The sequence below is a fragment of the Sesamum indicum genome, linkage group LG8, assembly GCF_026168435.1.
Source record: "Sesamum indicum cultivar Baizhima isolate 11 linkage group LG8, ASM2616843v1, whole genome shotgun sequence".
In the NCBI taxonomy this organism is placed as follows: domain Eukaryota; kingdom Viridiplantae; phylum Streptophyta; class Magnoliopsida; order Lamiales; family Pedaliaceae; genus Sesamum; species Sesamum indicum.
This window is the reverse complement of record NC_142664.1, coordinates 4,030,763-4,049,289: the sequence shown is the minus strand read 5'-3', so window position 1 is coordinate 4,049,289 and position 18,527 is coordinate 4,030,763. Positions and strand designations below refer to the sequence as shown.

At 33.3% G+C, this 18,527-nt stretch overlaps 2 protein-coding genes across 6 annotated transcripts; both read right to left on the bottom strand.

The window, feature by feature from the left end:
- Nucleotides 1-480: 480 nt before the first annotated feature.
- Nucleotides 481-6,206, bottom strand: LOC148787121 (uncharacterized). 4 transcript variants are annotated; one of them, XM_088883149.1, is made up of 3 exons: nt 5,834-6,206; nt 3,781-3,887; nt 481-1,227 (listed from the first exon to the last, which is right to left on the bottom strand). In XM_088883149.1, exon 3 carries the CDS (start codon nt 1,189-1,191, stop codon nt 658-660), a length of 534 nt encoding a protein of 177 aa, XP_088739275.1. In that variant the 5' UTR covers nt 1,192-1,227; nt 3,781-3,887; nt 5,834-6,206; the 3' UTR covers nt 481-657. The 4 variants fall into 4 exon arrangements, with proteins under 4 accessions (XP_088739275.1, XP_088739274.1, XP_088739276.1 ...); XM_088883148.1 differs by lacking the exon at nt 3,781-3,887 and having other exon boundaries at nt 5,834-6,205; XM_088883150.1 differs by lacking the exons at nt 3,781-3,887; nt 5,834-6,206 and adding an exon at nt 1,527-2,861.
- Nucleotides 6,207-7,990: 1,784 nt separating this feature from the next.
- LOC105167714 (serine/threonine-protein kinase BLUS1) lies at nt 7,991-18,185 on the bottom strand. Of its 2 annotated transcripts, XM_011087531.3 has the most exons (21): nt 17,929-18,185; nt 16,386-16,994; nt 15,423-15,677; nt 14,731-14,855; nt 14,557-14,601; nt 14,382-14,463; nt 14,233-14,301; nt 13,990-14,160; nt 13,822-13,887; nt 13,038-13,106; nt 12,814-12,951; nt 12,596-12,669; nt 11,790-12,029; nt 10,922-11,013; nt 10,724-10,800; nt 9,993-10,115; nt 9,878-9,920; nt 9,597-9,643; nt 8,749-8,813; nt 8,612-8,663; nt 7,991-8,411 (listed from the first exon to the last, which is right to left on the bottom strand). In XM_011087531.3, the coding sequence occupies exons 2-21, from the start codon at nt 16,551-16,553 to the stop codon at nt 8,358-8,360; spliced, it is 2,055 nt and encodes a 684-aa protein (XP_011085833.1). In that variant the 5' UTR covers nt 16,554-16,994; nt 17,929-18,185; the 3' UTR covers nt 7,991-8,357. The 2 variants fall into 2 exon arrangements, with proteins under 2 accessions (XP_011085833.1, XP_088740017.1); XM_088883891.1 differs by lacking the exon at nt 16,386-16,994.
- Between the last annotated feature and the right edge of the window lie 342 nt (nt 18,186-18,527).

The following is an 18,527-nucleotide window of genomic DNA, read 5'->3' as shown; positions in this document are numbered from 1 at the left end:
AATTAAACTACTAGTTTTATTACACTTGTATATGTGTTTTAACACTTTTTAAATTGTACATCAATTATATAATAGTAATGCATTCATTACATTGTTTGGTTCGGTTTAATTGAATCTAATTCGAGATAATCTTTTTTCAAATATATATAAATTAAAACAAAAATAGGAGATATACAAAAGCTAAAAAAATATTTAATTAATGTATGTACAACCAACAAGAATAACTAGGAATTAAATTTTAATTTGAATCAGTTTGATTGAAAATGAATTAATTATATAATAATGCAGAACTAATTAATCGATAGAATTAATTGTACTCAATTTATTTCAATTAATAATATTTTATTACTTTTACTTAAAACAATAAATGCATAACTAGTCAATTAGAAATGTATGATACTTATTTTGTGATTAATATGATTTGACTCCATCTAGGTAAGAATTTTCCCTAGGAATGACGAAGGGGGTGGGGGGGGGGGGATTCCTTCAAATTTTCTTTACTAATGAATAGCTCCATACATCTTTCATCAATCCAACTTCCCAAATAAAAAGGGTAAAATGGACATTGAACACGCAACCCCTTGATGCCAAGAAAGCCAAAAAGAATGGAAAATGTTGTGCAGAGGAGGAAGTGTGAAAGGGAAGAAGGGAATTCCCTCAACTGCCCTTGTCTTGAAAAGGAATTCCAGTGAAAGAAACCCTACCAAAACCCAAATGGCCAACCTCATACAACTCTAACCAAACCTCCTCCGCCTTAAACTCAGCACTAAAATGGTCATTTACCTCTTCTTCTTCTTCGCCAATCACAGCCCCACGGCATGACAGTACAATTTCCGACATCCCCTCTTCTACCCTTCCCTTCTCCGAAATTCCATCTCTATCCCCTTCCCCTCGTTTCCTCCTCTCCTCCAACATCCTCTTCTTTCTCCGGCGTCCCAGGCATTTACGCGCAACCGCCCACGGCAGCTTCACGAACGCCAGCGCTAGAATGCTCACCACCGCGCACGGACAGCAACAAACCGCCACGCAGTCCGCGATCACCCCCGCCGTGCACGACTGACACGACTTCCCCGTGCACGCAACCGGATCTCCCACGTCTTCATCCACCGAGTGCCGCCGGAGGCGGCGACAATCCTTCCCCGCGGTGGCGCTGGACGAGGTAGAAGCCGGAGACGGGTTCTGATCATCCATCGCTGATTTTTCTCTAAAATGGGACACAAATACTGCCTGCGACAAACAATCCACACATTTGAACTACAGCTTCGTTTTCTCTATAAACAGAAACGAAGGTAAAATTCTTCAACAGTCAAAAAAAAAGAAAAAAGAAAAAATTGACCGGCGAAGTATATAGATGCCAGAAAACTTGACACTGATCAGGTACAAATCATATGATGAGAATTTCTCAATTCCTGAACACGAATTGTATGTATATATACATGAAATGTATGTAGAGATCTGTAAATAGAAAAAAAAATAAAAAATAATGAGAGGGTAAAAGTGTTGGGTAATAAAATAATATTAGTTACCTTTTTAACGTACAAAGAAATGGTGGTTTTTTCATGCAATTATTCTTGAAATTCCAAAGATGCGCAGAGGTCCATGTATTTAGTGCTGCCAAGGTTGAATTTTTTGCTGAAAAGAGAGTTCATCTCTCACACGCGCTCTAATCCATGTGGGAACCACGCACTGCCTACTACCCTACTAGACCCCTGCCATAACCTACTAACTAGGCTTACCTGAGAAACTACTTTTACTCCCAGTAAATACAGTACCACATATTTTGCTTGTCCGAAGATTTTAATAATTATTTATATTATATTTCAGGTATAATTGTAATAAATATATGTAAATTTATATTTAATCTCATTTTTAAAAAGACAAAATGTTGATGATAAGAATATTAATTAAAATAAACAAACATAATTATTTAAAGAACTCCTTAAAGATTTGTCTATGCCAAGAACAAATCATTTGATCTAAACAAAGTTCCACTACTATTCACATTTTAAAATTAAAATAGATTATATTGACACCTTTTGAAATTAAATTTAAATACACAAATATTCCATATTTTTCGTATAATTAAAGGTACACCTCTTTGTAGGCCGTTAGTGTAATGTATCTTATGGAGTCTTTGCGTAATTTTTTATCAATGTATTTATAATTACAATCGCAAGATGTATCGGTATAATTTACTTTTTAAAATACAACTTAATTATTCTCTAATTATCCAAATATATGGACTTATAATGCAATTTTCTTTTTTGTACGAATGTGAAAATTTGAGGGGGTGGGGTTGAGTGATTGAGGTATATTAAGGAAGTAAAAAGATGAAGAAAGATGAGAATTAAGGATGAAAATGAAAGGCAGAAAAAGACAGGGACCAAATTTGTGAAATATTTGCATCCAATTAGAATGTCTTCCTCTCATCTCATCTAATGTCTTCTGCCAATCCAAAGCTGTAGAGTTTCTACTTTGTCTGTCTGTCTTCACCCTAAAAGGACTCTTTCTTTCTACCATCTTTTGCATTTACCAATTCCACTCCTCATTATCATTCCATACTATCTATTTATTATCAATTATACTTGTTTTTTTTTTTTTTTTGGGAGAACATAATTATTATACTTGAATGGTAATTAATTAGACCTATCTATCAAAATCTTTATTTATTTATTTTATCGGTCTAGATTTTTTTAATTTTTATCTGTTCTTACTGCTGGGTATTTGTCTTTTAGAACCCACGTCTGTATCTGGCTGCAAAGAAAAATTTTATTTGTATAACAGTAAAAATATATAAAATAATGAATTTTAATACCCCAAATAGAAGATTTTATTAGTTTTTCACCAATCTCTATATATCCTCTATGCTATTTAATATCATATTAATTCAAGATTAATTTGGCACTATAAAATAAATTATTATTATTTTTTAATAATATTACATATTTTTAAGGAGAGTTATCAGTATGTTATTATTAAAAAAATCACACAGAAATCTATAAGATGCTGATTTAATCAATTAAATATGTAGTGGTAGTACATTTTTGCCATCAAGGAATCACATGTTGACTTCTAGATATCATTGCATGTTGCCTCTTTACAATCACTTTCAAATTCATATATATACTATATTTGAATTTGGAGGTGAGATTTAAAAAAAAAAAAGAAATAAAATTTCAAATAACTTTATATAAAAAAATTCGATATCGTTTGATATTTAACAGAACATAACCTTAAATAGAATGAATGATTCAAAATACTTTAAATTTAAAATTAGTCAAACAAGTCCCAAAAACTTATTTTTTAAAAATTTAAAATGCATAATTTTAAATGTATTAATCCAAATGCAACCCATAAGTATGTATATAAGTAATCAAATAATGTCGAAACCATTCAGAATTTTATTTACCTAAAAAGAGAAAAGTAATACTGACTTCATGTCCATAAAATTGACCTATTTTATAGGGAACTGTGGAGATCAAACATTAATTAAAATTTCACATCATACAAAATAATATATTAATTAGTTCATACACATAATCAAACTAGCACGCACACACATACACACACTGAAGAAAGAAGGAGAGAGAAGTAATAAATAATTAAGCAGCTTCAAATTCCCATAAATACCCACTGATCTATCACTTTTTTTTTTCTTTAATTCATGGTTAGTTTAATTTTTATGGGAAGAACACCCGGATTAAAATAAGATAAAATTTAAAAAAAAAAAAAAAAACCAAGTTCCAAAGAAATGATGGAGATTCCACATGGGGTGTTTACCTAGAGTTAATCTTGGCCATTGGTCCATGCTGGGCTGGCCGGTTCTTCATCCTCCAATTTAATCATTCTTAATTAATTTCACTAATTGACCATCCAACCTGACATCACTTCAGACCCCACTCTTTGTTAATTAATGATTAATTAATAAAGTTATCATGATGCAATTAATTTGAAAAGGCAATTTTATTTTTTGATTTTAGATTTAATTAAGATGTGAGTTTTTTTTATTTTTTTAATTTATGTGCCGAAAGGTAGACAGAGTGATGACTCTGATCCATGTAATCATATTGTTCTTGTTCGATAATGTTAATTTTTTATTTTTATGTTCTGTTTGGAGTGGCTAATTTGAGATTAGGATTAAATTAAAATCCGAATTTTAAATTTTGCAGTTTCTTTCATCTGTATAATATTTAATTTGAATTATAATTACTTAATATATCACCACAGCCCACAAAGATGTAAAATGGAGTTAATAACGCAATTTAAGAAAGTTAGAGGGTCAGCATTATATTTCTTTTTATCTAAGCAATTTTTTACATATTAATATTTGTTTTTCAAGTGAGAGGATGAACTGTTATTTATTAAATAAATTGATCGTAATTATTAATATCAAATATTTGTATCTAACAACAACTGACAATTCTAATAATTATGTATTAATCATTAATATCATATAACTATATCTAATCAACAACTATTATTAAAATACAATAACACATACTATTAAAATAGAATAACATCTCCATATAAACCACTCCCGACGCTCAATAAACCACTTCAGAAATTAAGTAATAATCATCTATTAGTTTTTTAATAGCTTCATGTTTTCAGGTTTTGATGAGTTGCCTGGAGGTGCAACCCAATTAGGGATGGGCATCTAGATCGAGATATTCGGGTTTCAATCCGATTTGAATGGGTTTAGATATATTGGGTTAGAAAAGTTTAATTGGGTTATCTGAACTCGATTTCGAATAAATTAAGTCGATTATGAAGCGGAAGAAAACACTCTATCAAATTAGTTAAATACCCAATATTTATTTAAAAAATAATAATATTCAAAATAAAGAAGAAAAATTTCAGGTATTCGATCCGAATTTGGATATCTGAATAGTTGAATACCCAATGTTATTAAATTTGTGTCGAATATCAAAATATACTACCTAATAAAATCGTAGGTTTGAACTGAAACTGAAAAAGTACTGATTGCATGACTGTTCAAACTTCAAAACTATGACAGTTCTATTAGTTGAAAGAGATGGCATCCCCCACCCCCACGACCACCAAACCAATTACAACATTCCATACAGCTGCCTCCACAAGCCCTATAAATGCACAATCAATTACTCCTTTTTGCTCACAATATTGACTGTCTAATTATTATTATTTTTTGAACTATGGTGTATCAATATTTTACATATGTCGTTTGAATTAACATTTATTGAAAAAATATAATCCCTATTAAATGTTTTACTTATTAAAAAGAAGAAAATCGAAATCAAATATTCTTATCGAATTCGGATTTGACCAAACTTAAGCCAACTACATAAAAATGCACATAATTAGTGTACTATTGAAGAAAAGTGTTCGAATATATCACATTTGTTGTGTGTTCAGTTTGATCAACCCTAATTTGAATAAAAAGATTTCATAAACTAAAGATACACATTTTAAAGTTTAGATATATTAAAGAATTAGACTAATATTTCTTGAAATTATGTTCACATTGTAATCAATTCGTTCTTGATTATTCGAAATTCAGAAGAAATTTATAGTATGAATTTCAGTATAATTATTTATTTATTTTGTGTTAATTATGGATAATTGTAAATCTTGAGACCTCATCTTGAAATCCAAAAACAGTTTGTGTGAACTCCAGACTTGACTAATTATTAAAAAGCAGAGAAACCAAACAACAAACACCTGATAAACGTATTTAAACTTCAAATCAACAAAGCTTCAACCCGAAAAACTCTTTCTACACCGTATATACGTAGAGTTACACACACATTACATATTTATACGCGTAGAAAAAGGATCACTGCGACGTACGTACCTGATGATCATATATATATAGAGAGAGAGGGAGGGAGGGAGAAAGAGAGAGAATCAGCAGATTTTGATCCGATGTTTTTGGCTCTGGGTGAATGCCGGTAAAAGCTCTTGGGGATGAATATTATCGAGATCTTCAAATATGAATGAGAAGTGATTATAGTATATATTTCTCGCGGACAGAGATAGCTTTGATCTCTCGATCGTACAAGCCTGCTTATAAATTGATCAGTAACACTACTCCTCTCTTTATCTCTCTCTCTCTCTCTCTATATATATATATATATAAACATATGAATGAATATGTATGTATATGTAGAGATACAGAGACACACAGTTGGCATGGCTTTGTGTGTAGTAGGGAGCTGAGTCATGAGGTTTGGGGCAATGTTAAAAATGATTTGTTAAATCTTGACTACAGCGAAGCGTTTGTTTTGATAATTTATTTTAATGTGTTTATCCAGAAAGTCTTAGAGAGATATGTCATTGTAGGCCATAACTCTGGCTATACAATGCGTGCTTTCCTTCATACTATCAAATTCATTGGTTGCACGTTTTCTGTGTCAGCCAAACAAGGAATTATATGCCTCTGCTTCCTCTCTCTCTCTCTCGTGAACGGTGAGACCCAGCAGAAGGGTGTCCACAAAATGCCGAAATAAGCATTTTCCAGTTTATTACTGAAAATAATATTTTTTTAAAATATTCAAATTAAATTGATTTAATCCAAGAGCTATAAATAGCTTACTGTTAATTTCTATAATTTATTGATAAAAATTGTTAAGTCTAAACTATTTCTCCAAACATCCAACTTCAACTATTTTTTATTTTTAATTCTCATTTTCAAATAATCTTAATTTTTACTATTACCTAATTTACAATTTATTTACCATCATAGAAGAATGGCTATTGTAAACACCCTTTAAGAATGGTAGGCTAGTTATTTATTTATTTATAATTGCAACATAATTTGAACCGTGCAAGTGGCAATGTAGGCATATGATCATTTGCAATAGATTTTGGTATTATTGATTTAGGTGAAAATAGCATGCTGAAAAATTCTTGCCCAAATTCAATTTAGTCAAAATTCGAACTAATTACATAATAAGTACAATACACCTACTATGATATGAATGATGATGTGGACCATCAGCTTCAGACAGTGGCCCATATAAGTCAGCCTCTTGTACGTAAATACTTTAGTTGTTCGAGCGATTGAAACTTTCAAAATTGTTAGTAAGATTCAATTATGATCATTTTAATATTCGACAACTTAAGCTCAAAACCACTTTAAAAAAATCATAAATATATAATCACTTTCTGAATTTTCAAAGCCAACAAACTATATTTCTTGTAAAAATTAAAATTTAAAACCTTTTGGCCATCTTGAATTAATTATTTCCAAAATTGATTAGTATAAAAATTAATTAAACAAAAATATATATTTTTCCTATTAGTTATTCCCAATATCGAACCAAATTCAATACAATCTTAACACCCTGTCCCTTTGTCCTTTATGTTTCTTTCTTCCTTTGCAAAAGTATTCATAATGTTTGAATTCATTTTCTGAGTGTTTTGTGAAAATAGAGAGAGAAAAATAAAGATAAACAAGTGTGTGTAAATAGAGAGAGAAAAATAAAGATAAACAAGTGTGTGTTAGAGATAGTATGTATGTTTGGATTTATTTTTGGAGATAATTTAAAATAAGTATTATATATTTAATGTTGTGTTTTGGGTGACAAAAATTACTATTCATTATCAAATCATGTCTTTGGAGATAATTTAAAAGAAGTATTATAATTTAATGTTGTATTTTGGGAGACAAAAATTACTATTCATTGTCAAATCATGCATTTTTTATATATATTTATGTATATATGTGTGTATATATATATATATGTTTTTATGCTAAAACAGTTAAAAACACCTAAATAAGGTATTTTTGAATGATGACAAACATTGGGTATATTTTGACTTATCTCGGAAATAAGTTGGAAATGAAAACAAACATAGTGATTGGGTTTACGCAAGCTTATACAGAAGGCATAGCGCGTTTAACAGCGTGCAACCTAGAGACAAGTTTTTATCCTGGAATGTGGTGAAGGTTTGCAAGTCTCGCAATAGTACACCGAAAAGCCTGGGGCAAGAATTCTCCTGAAGCATATACTCTCCCCAATTTCCTGATATATAAACAGTTTTGACTCACTTGATTTACACCTTGTATGGGATTCTTGAAATGATTTACATACTGTGCACTGTGCAGCAGTAAGCCAAAAGAAACATCCAGCATTTGGTTCAAGGATTGCGATTTGGAGGTCGGGTACGAAATAAGTTAATTACAATAGCAGAGGAATAATAATAGCAACTAGAAAGTCTGCGCCTTTATACACCCGTGTATCCCCCCAGTAATATATATATATATATACCTGGAATATGCTGAAAACTCGTTGCTATATAGGAGCTGTGCATGAAAAACTGACTCAAGAAAGATGAGACGTGAAAGGAATGGTGAGGGGGGAGAAACACACTTATCATTCTCGTGTCCTGTCGTCTTGCCTGGGCATTGAATTTAATCTTCTTTCCAACTGAAAACAAAACCAGACGCATATCTCATGTTATTTTCATGTGTAACTAAACATGTCACTTGGGAAGTAATCCACATTGAAAGCAATCTGAAATCCTTCATGCTGTCTGTTGTGTTACGGGGAAATAATGAAAATGATAAATGATAGTCATTCGAGAAAAGAACTAGCCATTTCTATATAGCAATAGCTCAAAGTCAAACCTGAACATTTTTAGTCTTCACTCTCTGTACTTCTTCAACCAGACTTCCAACCCTGACATTTTGAAACTGATTCAGCGTTGCAGAATGTAAAATTAGTGAGATCCGAACCTACAAAAAAAGGCTTTTCTCTATCATACCGTTGTTGCATTTGAATAAGCTGAGCTTGCAACTCTTGCTCCTTGACAGAAGCAGGAGGGACAATCTGCAATTAAGTAACAAGCATAATATAGTACACATTGTTTCTTCCTTAACTTAGGCCAAAAAGGAAGAGATCGTGATTTTTCCTGACTAGAACAGAGACCCTACCCATACCCAACAAATACCCACAACAATTTTACATGCAAGGGGTAGGTAATACCTATCCATACCCAAAAAATAACTTTGAGAACCATACTCATACCCTACCCTACACCGGTGAAATTAAATGAGTGGATATGATTATAGTCTAATACCCTAAAATACCCATGGGTATGGGTATTGGTTTGATACCCTAAAATACCCATGAATATTGATATAGTCTAAGTCCAAAGATGTTCATTTATTCATTAATTTAAAATTTTATTGATATCGGTGCGCCATTTGGATAAAATCAAGTCATTATTTAAATTTCTCAATTTGCACCTATTGAATTTAAGTAATTAGTTTTAGTTATCGACAGGCACGTCATGAAAATCCACTTATAAATTAATTTAGTAACATACATTGTTTGATTTGAATGTAAATTTAAAATTTAAGAACTTTTATTCTTTTAAACATATTCTAAAAGGAAAAAAAAATAGGTCTCAAATTGGTAAGACCCAAGCTCTACCTAATTCTTTTAGGTATAATTTGGGTAACACCTATGGGTATTTTATAGCGTAGGGTACGGGTAAGGTATAAAAAATTATTATGGGTATTTGTTGGGTTCTGGGTTCGAGTAGGGCAATACCCATCCATTGATAAGCCTAAAGACACTCATGGATTTTTCCAAGAAAAGGAAGTATACCTGCGAAAGGTCGAACATTGAAGCCTCTGTTAACTCAGCAGAATTGCCTGCATGCAGGAAAAAACAAACTTTTTTAGATAAACACTTTAAATGTCTTCAGCTTGTTACCCCCTCCACTCAAAGCCTCAAAATGACCTTTTTTCTCAATCAGGAATAACAAGGTCTAAGAAAGGATGCAACAATAACACATGTAGCAAAAGAAATAGCAAGATGCAAAAACACATTTAAATAAAAAATTAAAAGTAGATAGTCCACTAGAGATCAAGTATATATGGCATTACCGGAGGTTTCTTCGACAAACTTGATCATTTTAAGTAACTCTTCCTGACAAGATGAGTAGCCATAGATCAACAACAACCAATCAAGGAAGATGTGATTGAGTTAAGCAGTGCATACTCTTTGTTTGGTGTTCTGCTGCAGGATGAATCTCAATGACTGGAGAAACGAAGAAGCTGCAGAGCTAGCCATCCTTGAGTTTGTGGAACCACCAGAAATTGGGCTAAAGAAGTTTATAGGACCCTGAACGAGAGATAGCTGAGTTTCACACAAATTTTTGTTCTGAGACAAGGATACATTCAAGAATTCATAAAACAAATGGACTTTTTCAAGATAAAAAGCAAACAATTAAGAGTCAAATTTTATACTGCAAGCAAAATTGAGAAACCAAAATTCCATAAGGTTTGCACCCATTTCAAACCTATTACTGCTGTCCATAACATAATCAATGTAATGTGAATATATATGGAAACTAATAGTTAATACTTGGATATCAAACCCTTTAAGTTGCCTATTTGTATAGGGAAGATTATTAAACAATGTAGTCCAGTCAATTTTTTAAGATCTGAGACGAGGAAAAATTTTCTTTACTCCTCTTTTATGAGCAGAATGTCTGGAAGCACGAAACAAAATTTCATGCTGTAATGACCAAAACGTCACAGATAGTAAACACAAAGCAGAGTCAAATACACAGGACATCAGAAACATACCCCAGAACTGACATTTATCACAGGATAGGTCGATCTTACTGATTTGACCACGAGGAGGTTAACCCATATTCATATGATGTTGCCAAAACAAACACCCAAACAGGTACCACAGCTGACACCACTAAAGAGTACAATTTATACCTTAGCACTCATATCTGCCGAAGTAACTTTGAAACGTCCTTTCCGTTCAACAACAGCCCCTTGTGATGCATCCTCCCCTAAAATGCAAGTTTCAACATATTTAAAGCATACAAATATAATAAAATAAAGAACTTCACAAAATCTGAGGTACATTTAGAGGAGAAATTAACGTGGCAGCTTTTACTCCAAATGAATTACCAGCAATAGAACTACTAAAGTCTTTCTTTGGACGATACTGCAGTGGACCACTATAATTCCTTTCTCTCAGATGTCTTGGTTGTAGATATTCCCTTCATTTAACTCAAAATCATATAATTATTATAATTTGCTAAAAATGCATGCAAGGAAAGCAAGAACTAATATAGGTGATGTATTACAACCAAAAGAATGCAGAGTAGATGATAACATCTTTGCAACTAATAAAACACAGTGCAGAATTACTTTAGAAAGTGTTAAAGAAACATATAGCTACATTAGATATTGAGACTTTACCGGATCAATTTTCTCCATTTCTCGGGTCAACAAATTAAAAAAGGAAAGAAAAAAAGATATCTATGGTATACAAGACTCGTGTAAAAGAATAAATAATTGACCAATATGGGCCTTGATACTTGGTACTTGCAAAATTAATTATCATGTTTCAACCCGTACAATAGCATCTCTGCGTCAGTACATTTAGGAGTAAATCATGGATGACTGTCTGATTCCTCCATAAAACCTTACAGCTATAGAACAATTCACTTTTTTTACAAGTAACAGAATTATTCAGATTGTACCTCACACAAATTATTTGCTCTCTAAAGATTTGAGGAAACAAAAAGGGAAGGGCCATTGGAGAAGAAGAAAGGCCAGTGAAAAAGAAAACATTGTGTGCTCAAAATAAATAGTCTTTCAACACCACAAACTGTTGGAAGTAGGGGCATACTTCACAGAAGATCTTGACAGAAGCTAAAACTTCACCATAAATCAGAAGTTGGAATTCCATGGAGGCAACCACAGCATTTAACTACCAAAGAATACCTTCTCAAAATAAAACTACTTCGCAAATCTTAAAGAAGCAGCATACCTATCTCCATCACCCATAAACCTTTTAGGAGAGAGTACATTATCCGGTATCAATTGGCCACTGGAAAAATTTCTATGCCCTGCAATTCCAGAATGTGATATGGAGCCAACTCGACCAGAATCCCCACCAGCATACATTGCTGCTTCTTGATCCACACAACTTGTGAATGACTGTTGTTGACTTTGCTGTTCAGAATCTGCACCACCACCAATATCATCCTCCGAAAAATCGAAACAAGTCCTGCATCAGATAGGAGTTAGGAGTTACGTAAAGGTATAAAGCGTCAACATTTGCAGCAAGTAAATGAGAACTGTCAGCTTGATCATAATTATGGCTGTCAGGATAGAAGTTGATGAAATGACAAGAACTTAACAAAGTGCATGAGGATGAGTGTACAATTAACAATTCATCCAAGAGTTCTTTTCTTCAATATGTCGTTCGAGCATGTTGATGTCACATAGAAGAATAGTTCAAATTCAAAAACACATTACAAAGAACAAGAGAAATCAAGGTACTATTTAAGTTTTCTCTAGAAGAGAATCAAGAGTCATTTCAGTATCCTTCCACTTTGTAAGTAGGTATCAAGAGAGGTTTGAATCAAGATGATTAAGATTCAAGATTATCTCTCCACTTTCTCTGTGTTGAATCATTTTGAGAGAATGCTCTCGCTGTCTGAAAACACAATGGTCCTTAAAATATTGATAAATTCGAGACTCTGGCAAATTGGCACCAAGTATTACTGAGCAATCTCATAGCTAAGTAACAAGAGCAGAAACCAACAGGTCAAATAGATCATGATTTCATACTTGAGAGCCTCAAGAGGTTTCATAGGGAATGCAGCAAGAGAACTCTCCAGATTATGTATATCACTGAGCTCATCCTAAGAAAAAGAAACAAACTTCACAGATCAGCGGAAAAGAGAAGAGAGGTAATAAGGAAACAAGGAGGAGCTAGTACAGTAGAAAAAGAAAATACAGGAGAAAAGAATGGAGAGCGATACAATAGCTATGGCTGTAACACTTACCTCTGATTGAGATGCAGCTTTAGAATGATTAGTCCTCTCCAAGTACATCCCCACCACAGGAGATCCATCATCTTGTCCATCTGCATGCCTCCCACTAACACTTGTTTCTTCTGAATTCAGTATAAGATCATCTGGAATCTGCAAGCAACCAAAGACTTTATACAAATTGTCTTTTGTAAGAAATCCAACCAATTTTACCAACTGATTAGAGGACTATGGCATACAAGAGCAGCTTGATTCTTCAGATCCTCCAAATTGAAATTCCATGCACTGATTCCACGAATGTACTCTTGCTGCATATAGCAATAGCTAATGATCAGGGCTGGCTAGAATCTTCAGATATGTAGATAATGGAAATCCATGATTTTATTTACAACTAGCTTATCATATCCATCCTTATTCAACTAAGGTGTAAAACTGATATTACAGAGCCATGGGAAAACCCGATGTATAAGAAAGCGTGAAGACAACCTATAAACCATAAATGAAACTGCATTTAAATATATGTGTAAACAAGGAGCTGTCCATTCTTCAATGATACTCTCTCCAGACCACTATCACATTTATCTGTTTCATCTCCCAATTATTTCTTTTCCTCATACAACTTCATTGATGTGTTCTCCATATTAATGTCTTTTAGGTTTCAGAAATACAACTTCATATCCTAGGCAGTTGTACTGGATATTAGAAATACATCCTGGTCATTCATCCTGGGAAACTAAGCATTTTTCATCCCACGCATTCTATGAACTACATTTTAAAGTAGCATACATTTCCGAGGTCTTATTGCCAGTTTAGGGACCTATAATTAGGATTCCAACGTCTTATGAATGTCAAATGAATTAAGACATGCAAATCAATTCAAAATAAAACTCAAAAGCCAGGCAGAACAAAACACCAAACTTACATAACCAGAAAGTAATATTATTTTTCCACATGAAATGATGTCTATTGTGTATTTCTTTTTCCCAAACACAAATTTGAAACAACTTATCGGCCGCTTCTCACCTGTGATAACTGCTCCTTGTCCTCATACATTGCTTTATTTTGTACAAGAATGTCAGCTTCTTTTACCTTAAATAACAATTTGGTTTCAGAGAAATTCACACAATCTAAATAATAACACAGGATACTGATATTTTTGTACAAAACAAGAGAACAGGAAGGGCGCGAGACCTTAAGCATCTTAAAACGTTCACCTAGAGGGGACAGGCCACCAAGCATAGTGCGGGCCAAATATTCTTTCGAGCGTGCATGTTTAAAGAATGAGTTCTTCAAAAGCTTTTCTGAGGTAGGACGTTTTTTAGGGTCCTTCACCAAGCAAGCAGCAACAATTTCTCTAAAAGACTGCAAAAGATTTTGTTTTAACAAGGACAGACAAGATTATTAGTATAAAAAAATTTCTAGAGAAATACGAACCCTAGAGAATTTTTTGTCTCTTTCATAGTCCAGCCCTGGTGGTGCATTTTGTAGAGTCATTAGTAGAACCTGCATTTAAGAGGATGAATGTCAAGACCAGTTATACATGCACGTTTATACAAGTTTTATATAAATGAATATTTATCAACCTTCATTGGTGGGTACTTGGAGAACGGTGCATGACCATGAGCAAGTTCAAGAGCTGTGATCCCGAATGACCAAATATCTGCTCTGTTAGTGCAAGATGGATTTCAAATCAATTGAAATAGATAAATAACATTTAAGAAATATATGGTACAAAAAAATTATTCAGCAGATACTCACTTAAAATCATATCCATGTACTTGCTGCATGACTTCAGGAGCCATCCTGTTATAATATACATGTACATTTAAGCAATAAAAAGATTCCAAATTTAAAAAAAAAAAAAAATTAGTCCATCTTGAAAATAATAATTACCTAAAATGATAACATTGTCACTCATGCAAGATAATTTACCAGCATGGGGTTCCAACAAACGTATTTCTTGAACGCTGACGATCACCAGTATCATACATGCATGCAGCGACTCCAAAGTCTGCTAATTTAACGGCGCCATTAGAATCAACCAAAATGTTCCCAGCCTGTGACATCATACCCAGAGACAGAAGTAAATGAAAAGTCATAGGATGGTAAAACTAAAGCAGGAAGAAAGACTATTGCTGCCTGGGAGGATTGCTCATAAATGATAAACCATATAGCATATGAGAATTATTTACTTCCTAAATTGGGTGAAGAGAACTAAAACAACCAAGAGAACATGTATGCATAATATATTATTAGTGATGTCATGTCAAAGCATATGAAAAAAATATATTATTAGTTCATAAAATTAATGAATGAAATTTTTTAAATGCATGTAAAAAATATATGAAAAGTATTGATATGAGAATGACAATAAAACATTTTCAATGATAATACACATACACAAACATGTTTTCACTTTATTATTATTTCAAAAATTGAAAACTGGAAATGAAAATAAAACCAAACTAGGCATAAACATCCAGGAGTCCTGCCACAGTACCACGGTACATGATAATAACATGCTGGAAAGCAAAACATGGTTCTAACTCAAAAATAATAAATCAAAATATATAGCACGCAAGAAAAGGAACAAATGCTAAAGAAACCAAGTGAGACAGTCATACCTTTACATCTCTATGTATATGTCCATGGGCGTGAAGATAAACAAGTGCTTTGAGGACCTCACGTAATAATGTAGCAATAACAGGCTCCTCAAAACCTTCTGGATAAGCTGATTTGATAATGTGTAGGCAAGATCCCCCAGCCACGTAAGGCATTACAACCCATAGATTATGCCCAGTGGCGAAGGAGCAGTGTGCCCGCAAGAGATTTGGATGGTCAATCAAAATCATTGTTTGTACCTCACGCCGAATACCATCCTATTCATGTGACAACCCAACATAAAAAATAAAAGGCGTGGAGAAGGAGGCGGAGGAAACCAAACAGCATTAGGAAGTATCATATGCTAACAAATTAGGACAAGAACCTAAACCTTGCAGATATTGAGACCATAGCCACAGGCGCATATAGGAGTAATACAAATTCACCAAATCATCAAGTGGGAGTCATGCCTCCCAATTGTTATCATTCAGAAAAGTTCTAAAATTTCTCTTTTGTTGCACATCTGTTAATGGTAAATCCTTACTTCTCAGATACCCTTCAATACAAAACATTCCACAAACTCCCCTCCATCTGCTACTTAAGTCTTTTACTCCCAATTTCTTCTAACTGGACATAGTCAATATCAGGAAACTGAACAGTCTCCAGATAATGTTGTTCTGTATGAAGTATATTACTCTTGAATATAAGCTTCCCTACGGTGCCTATTTATGGTAGAACAAGCTTCTTCATAATTTTAGAAACATTCTTTCCTTTCCAGAGATTAATAGAAAAACCAAATAACAGCCTACTTGAAAATGACAAACCTAATATCTCTGACTGGCAGCAAATGCAAGGAAGGAAGGAAAAGATTCACTCTTAGAAAATTATCAAGGCAGCTAAGCAGAAATGTGTATGATCAAAAGGTGTCAGCCAGTAAATTCACTAAAGATGCCCCTTTAATAGTACATCAAAAGAAGATGACGTACCAAGTCATTATTGCACTTCTCAAGGTCAAGAACTTTGATGGCAACAATCTCATTTAGTGGAACACAAAGAGCTCTATATACAGTAGCACTAACACCTTCTCCAACTTCCTCATACAACTCATAATCTTCAGCATTATGGGGAAATTTTTTCTCTGATGCTTGTTCCATGATTTCCTTATACTACAATGTCAACTATTACAAATCGATGTCCCAAAAAACATCAGCTGTATATAGACAAAGCAGGATGGTTTCAAAATATATTATGTCTTATTCCAATAATTTAACATGTAGCCATGACAACGTCACAGCCAGATTTTTTACCCAATGTACTTCTAGAAATCAATCTTCAATCGTGACCTTAAGAGAAGAAAAAGGAAGGATAAATCAGCTGCTGAAGTTCTCCATGTCACAAATCGAGGCTTCCTAGACATTTGACATCAGTATTCAACACTTGCAGAACTGATTAATTTTATTCAGTCCTATAAATGACATGTGAGGTTAATCGGAACCCTGCCACACACTTCTGAGAAAACTTCTCCTAATTATAAATTCCAGTGCTTCTATGAACACAAATATCCAAATCTGGTTAAAGCTGATGCATCAATATACCTGCATGAGTGAAATAGTGATTGTTAAATGCAGATCATGTTCTGCAGATACGACATGAAGGGTAAAGATAAGTGTCAGTTTTCAGGATTGCATAGGTGCAGGAATATGGTTACAATCCAGATCAGGTGTTCACAATAAGTTAAAAGATTAACTTTAGTTGGAAGGAAAACTAAGCATAAAATTTTAATTTGTTTTATAGGTTTCATGATATTAATTTCTTTTAGTACAATTGTGTTCTTTCCCACCTGAAACTGCCAAAAAAATTGCCTAATGCAGCAGAACAAAACATTTATACATTGATAGTCTGTACCAGGAGACATTCAAAACTACAGGTAAATTTTCTTCCTTGAAAACAGATATGACACCAACTATGTCAGCTATACGTCAAAAGCAGCACTTCATATTCTGCTGCTGATGGCAACATGACTAAACACATTGCGGTCGTAAAAAGCCAAAAAGTTTGTTGAATGCACAAATTATAACCGCATGAATAAACAATGAGCAACAAACAAACACTTTTGTTAGGCCGTAGAAGAGCTTCTAACACCAGAACTAAGTGAACGCTACGAAACCGCCATTCAAACTAGAAAACCAAACAAAACAATCTCTAATGTCCACGAAGCATCAATTTCGAAATGCAGAAACTAACACATATCAGACCATCACGACCAAGTGAAGAACTCAAAGAAAAAAGGTCAAAGAAAACAATGCAGCTCTCCTTCACCACCAGATAAAATTTTCAATTTCAGCAGCTAAACAAAACGAAGCACAGCAAAAATAACAAATCCACAACACAAAATTACCTACAAAATCAATCAACAATAGAAAAAATTCATCGACAATTTTGATTTTACAGGAATAATTGCCAGCAGACCACAGGACAAGCTAGATATGGTCCGATTAATAAGAGACATAGAAGAGAGGAAGTACGGACGACATCGTCTCCCTCGTTCCGATTAACTCCGCCGTAGCCGATGACAATGACGAATCATCATCCCACAGCTCCTCCGTCTGCGCAGTCGTGCCGCGAAATCTTCACCGTTTAATTTTCGGTTGAAGTGAAACGGATTTTTTAATAAAAACTTATTATCCATATATCATTTCTTCTGTTTTTTTGTATCTTTTTTCTTTCTCTTTTTCTTGGTATATCAGTTTAACACTGAGATACGAATTGAAGCTTCACTCCTTTTAGCTACGCGCTATTCTTTTTTATAACCAACCAAAAAAAAAAAAAAAAACAGTTGATTACTTCTTTTTCCCCTCGTTTTTTTAGATATGAATAATTGATGGAATACAAATTTCCTATATTATTTTAGGCTTAAATTAAAATTTTAGCTTCAAAATTTCCTTCCTCCCCCCTTAAAATAGGAGGATTCATTTATTTGTGATGTGGAAAAAGGAGGTGAGAGTTCACATACAATATTTACACCATATCTCATAATTTATTATAATTGCACGTAAATTTTATATATTTAATATTTATAACGTTTGTCTCCGTCAACCAATAGATTCATCCCAATGTAAAAAATTTAT

What these genes read in the sequence shown, in the direction of transcription:
- LOC105167714 (XM_011087531.3), bottom strand. Translation starts at nt 16,553, where the DNA reads ATGGAACAAGCATCAGAGAAAAAATTTCCCCATAATGCTGAAGATTAT. An exon ending in CCAAGTACCCACCAATGAAG is followed by an intron (nt 14,302 to 14,381) that starts GTTGATAAATAT and finishes TCTTAAATGCAG; the next exon opens with GTTCTACTAATGACTCTACA. An exon ending in AGCAGAACACCAAACAAAGA is followed by an intron (nt 9,921 to 9,992) that starts GTATGCACTGCT and finishes TCATCTTGTCAG; the next exon opens with GAAGAGTTACTTAAAATGAT.
- LOC148787121 (XM_088883149.1), bottom strand. Translation starts at nt 1,191, where the DNA reads ATGGATGATCAGAACCCGTCTCCGGCTTCTACCTCGTCCAGCGCCACC.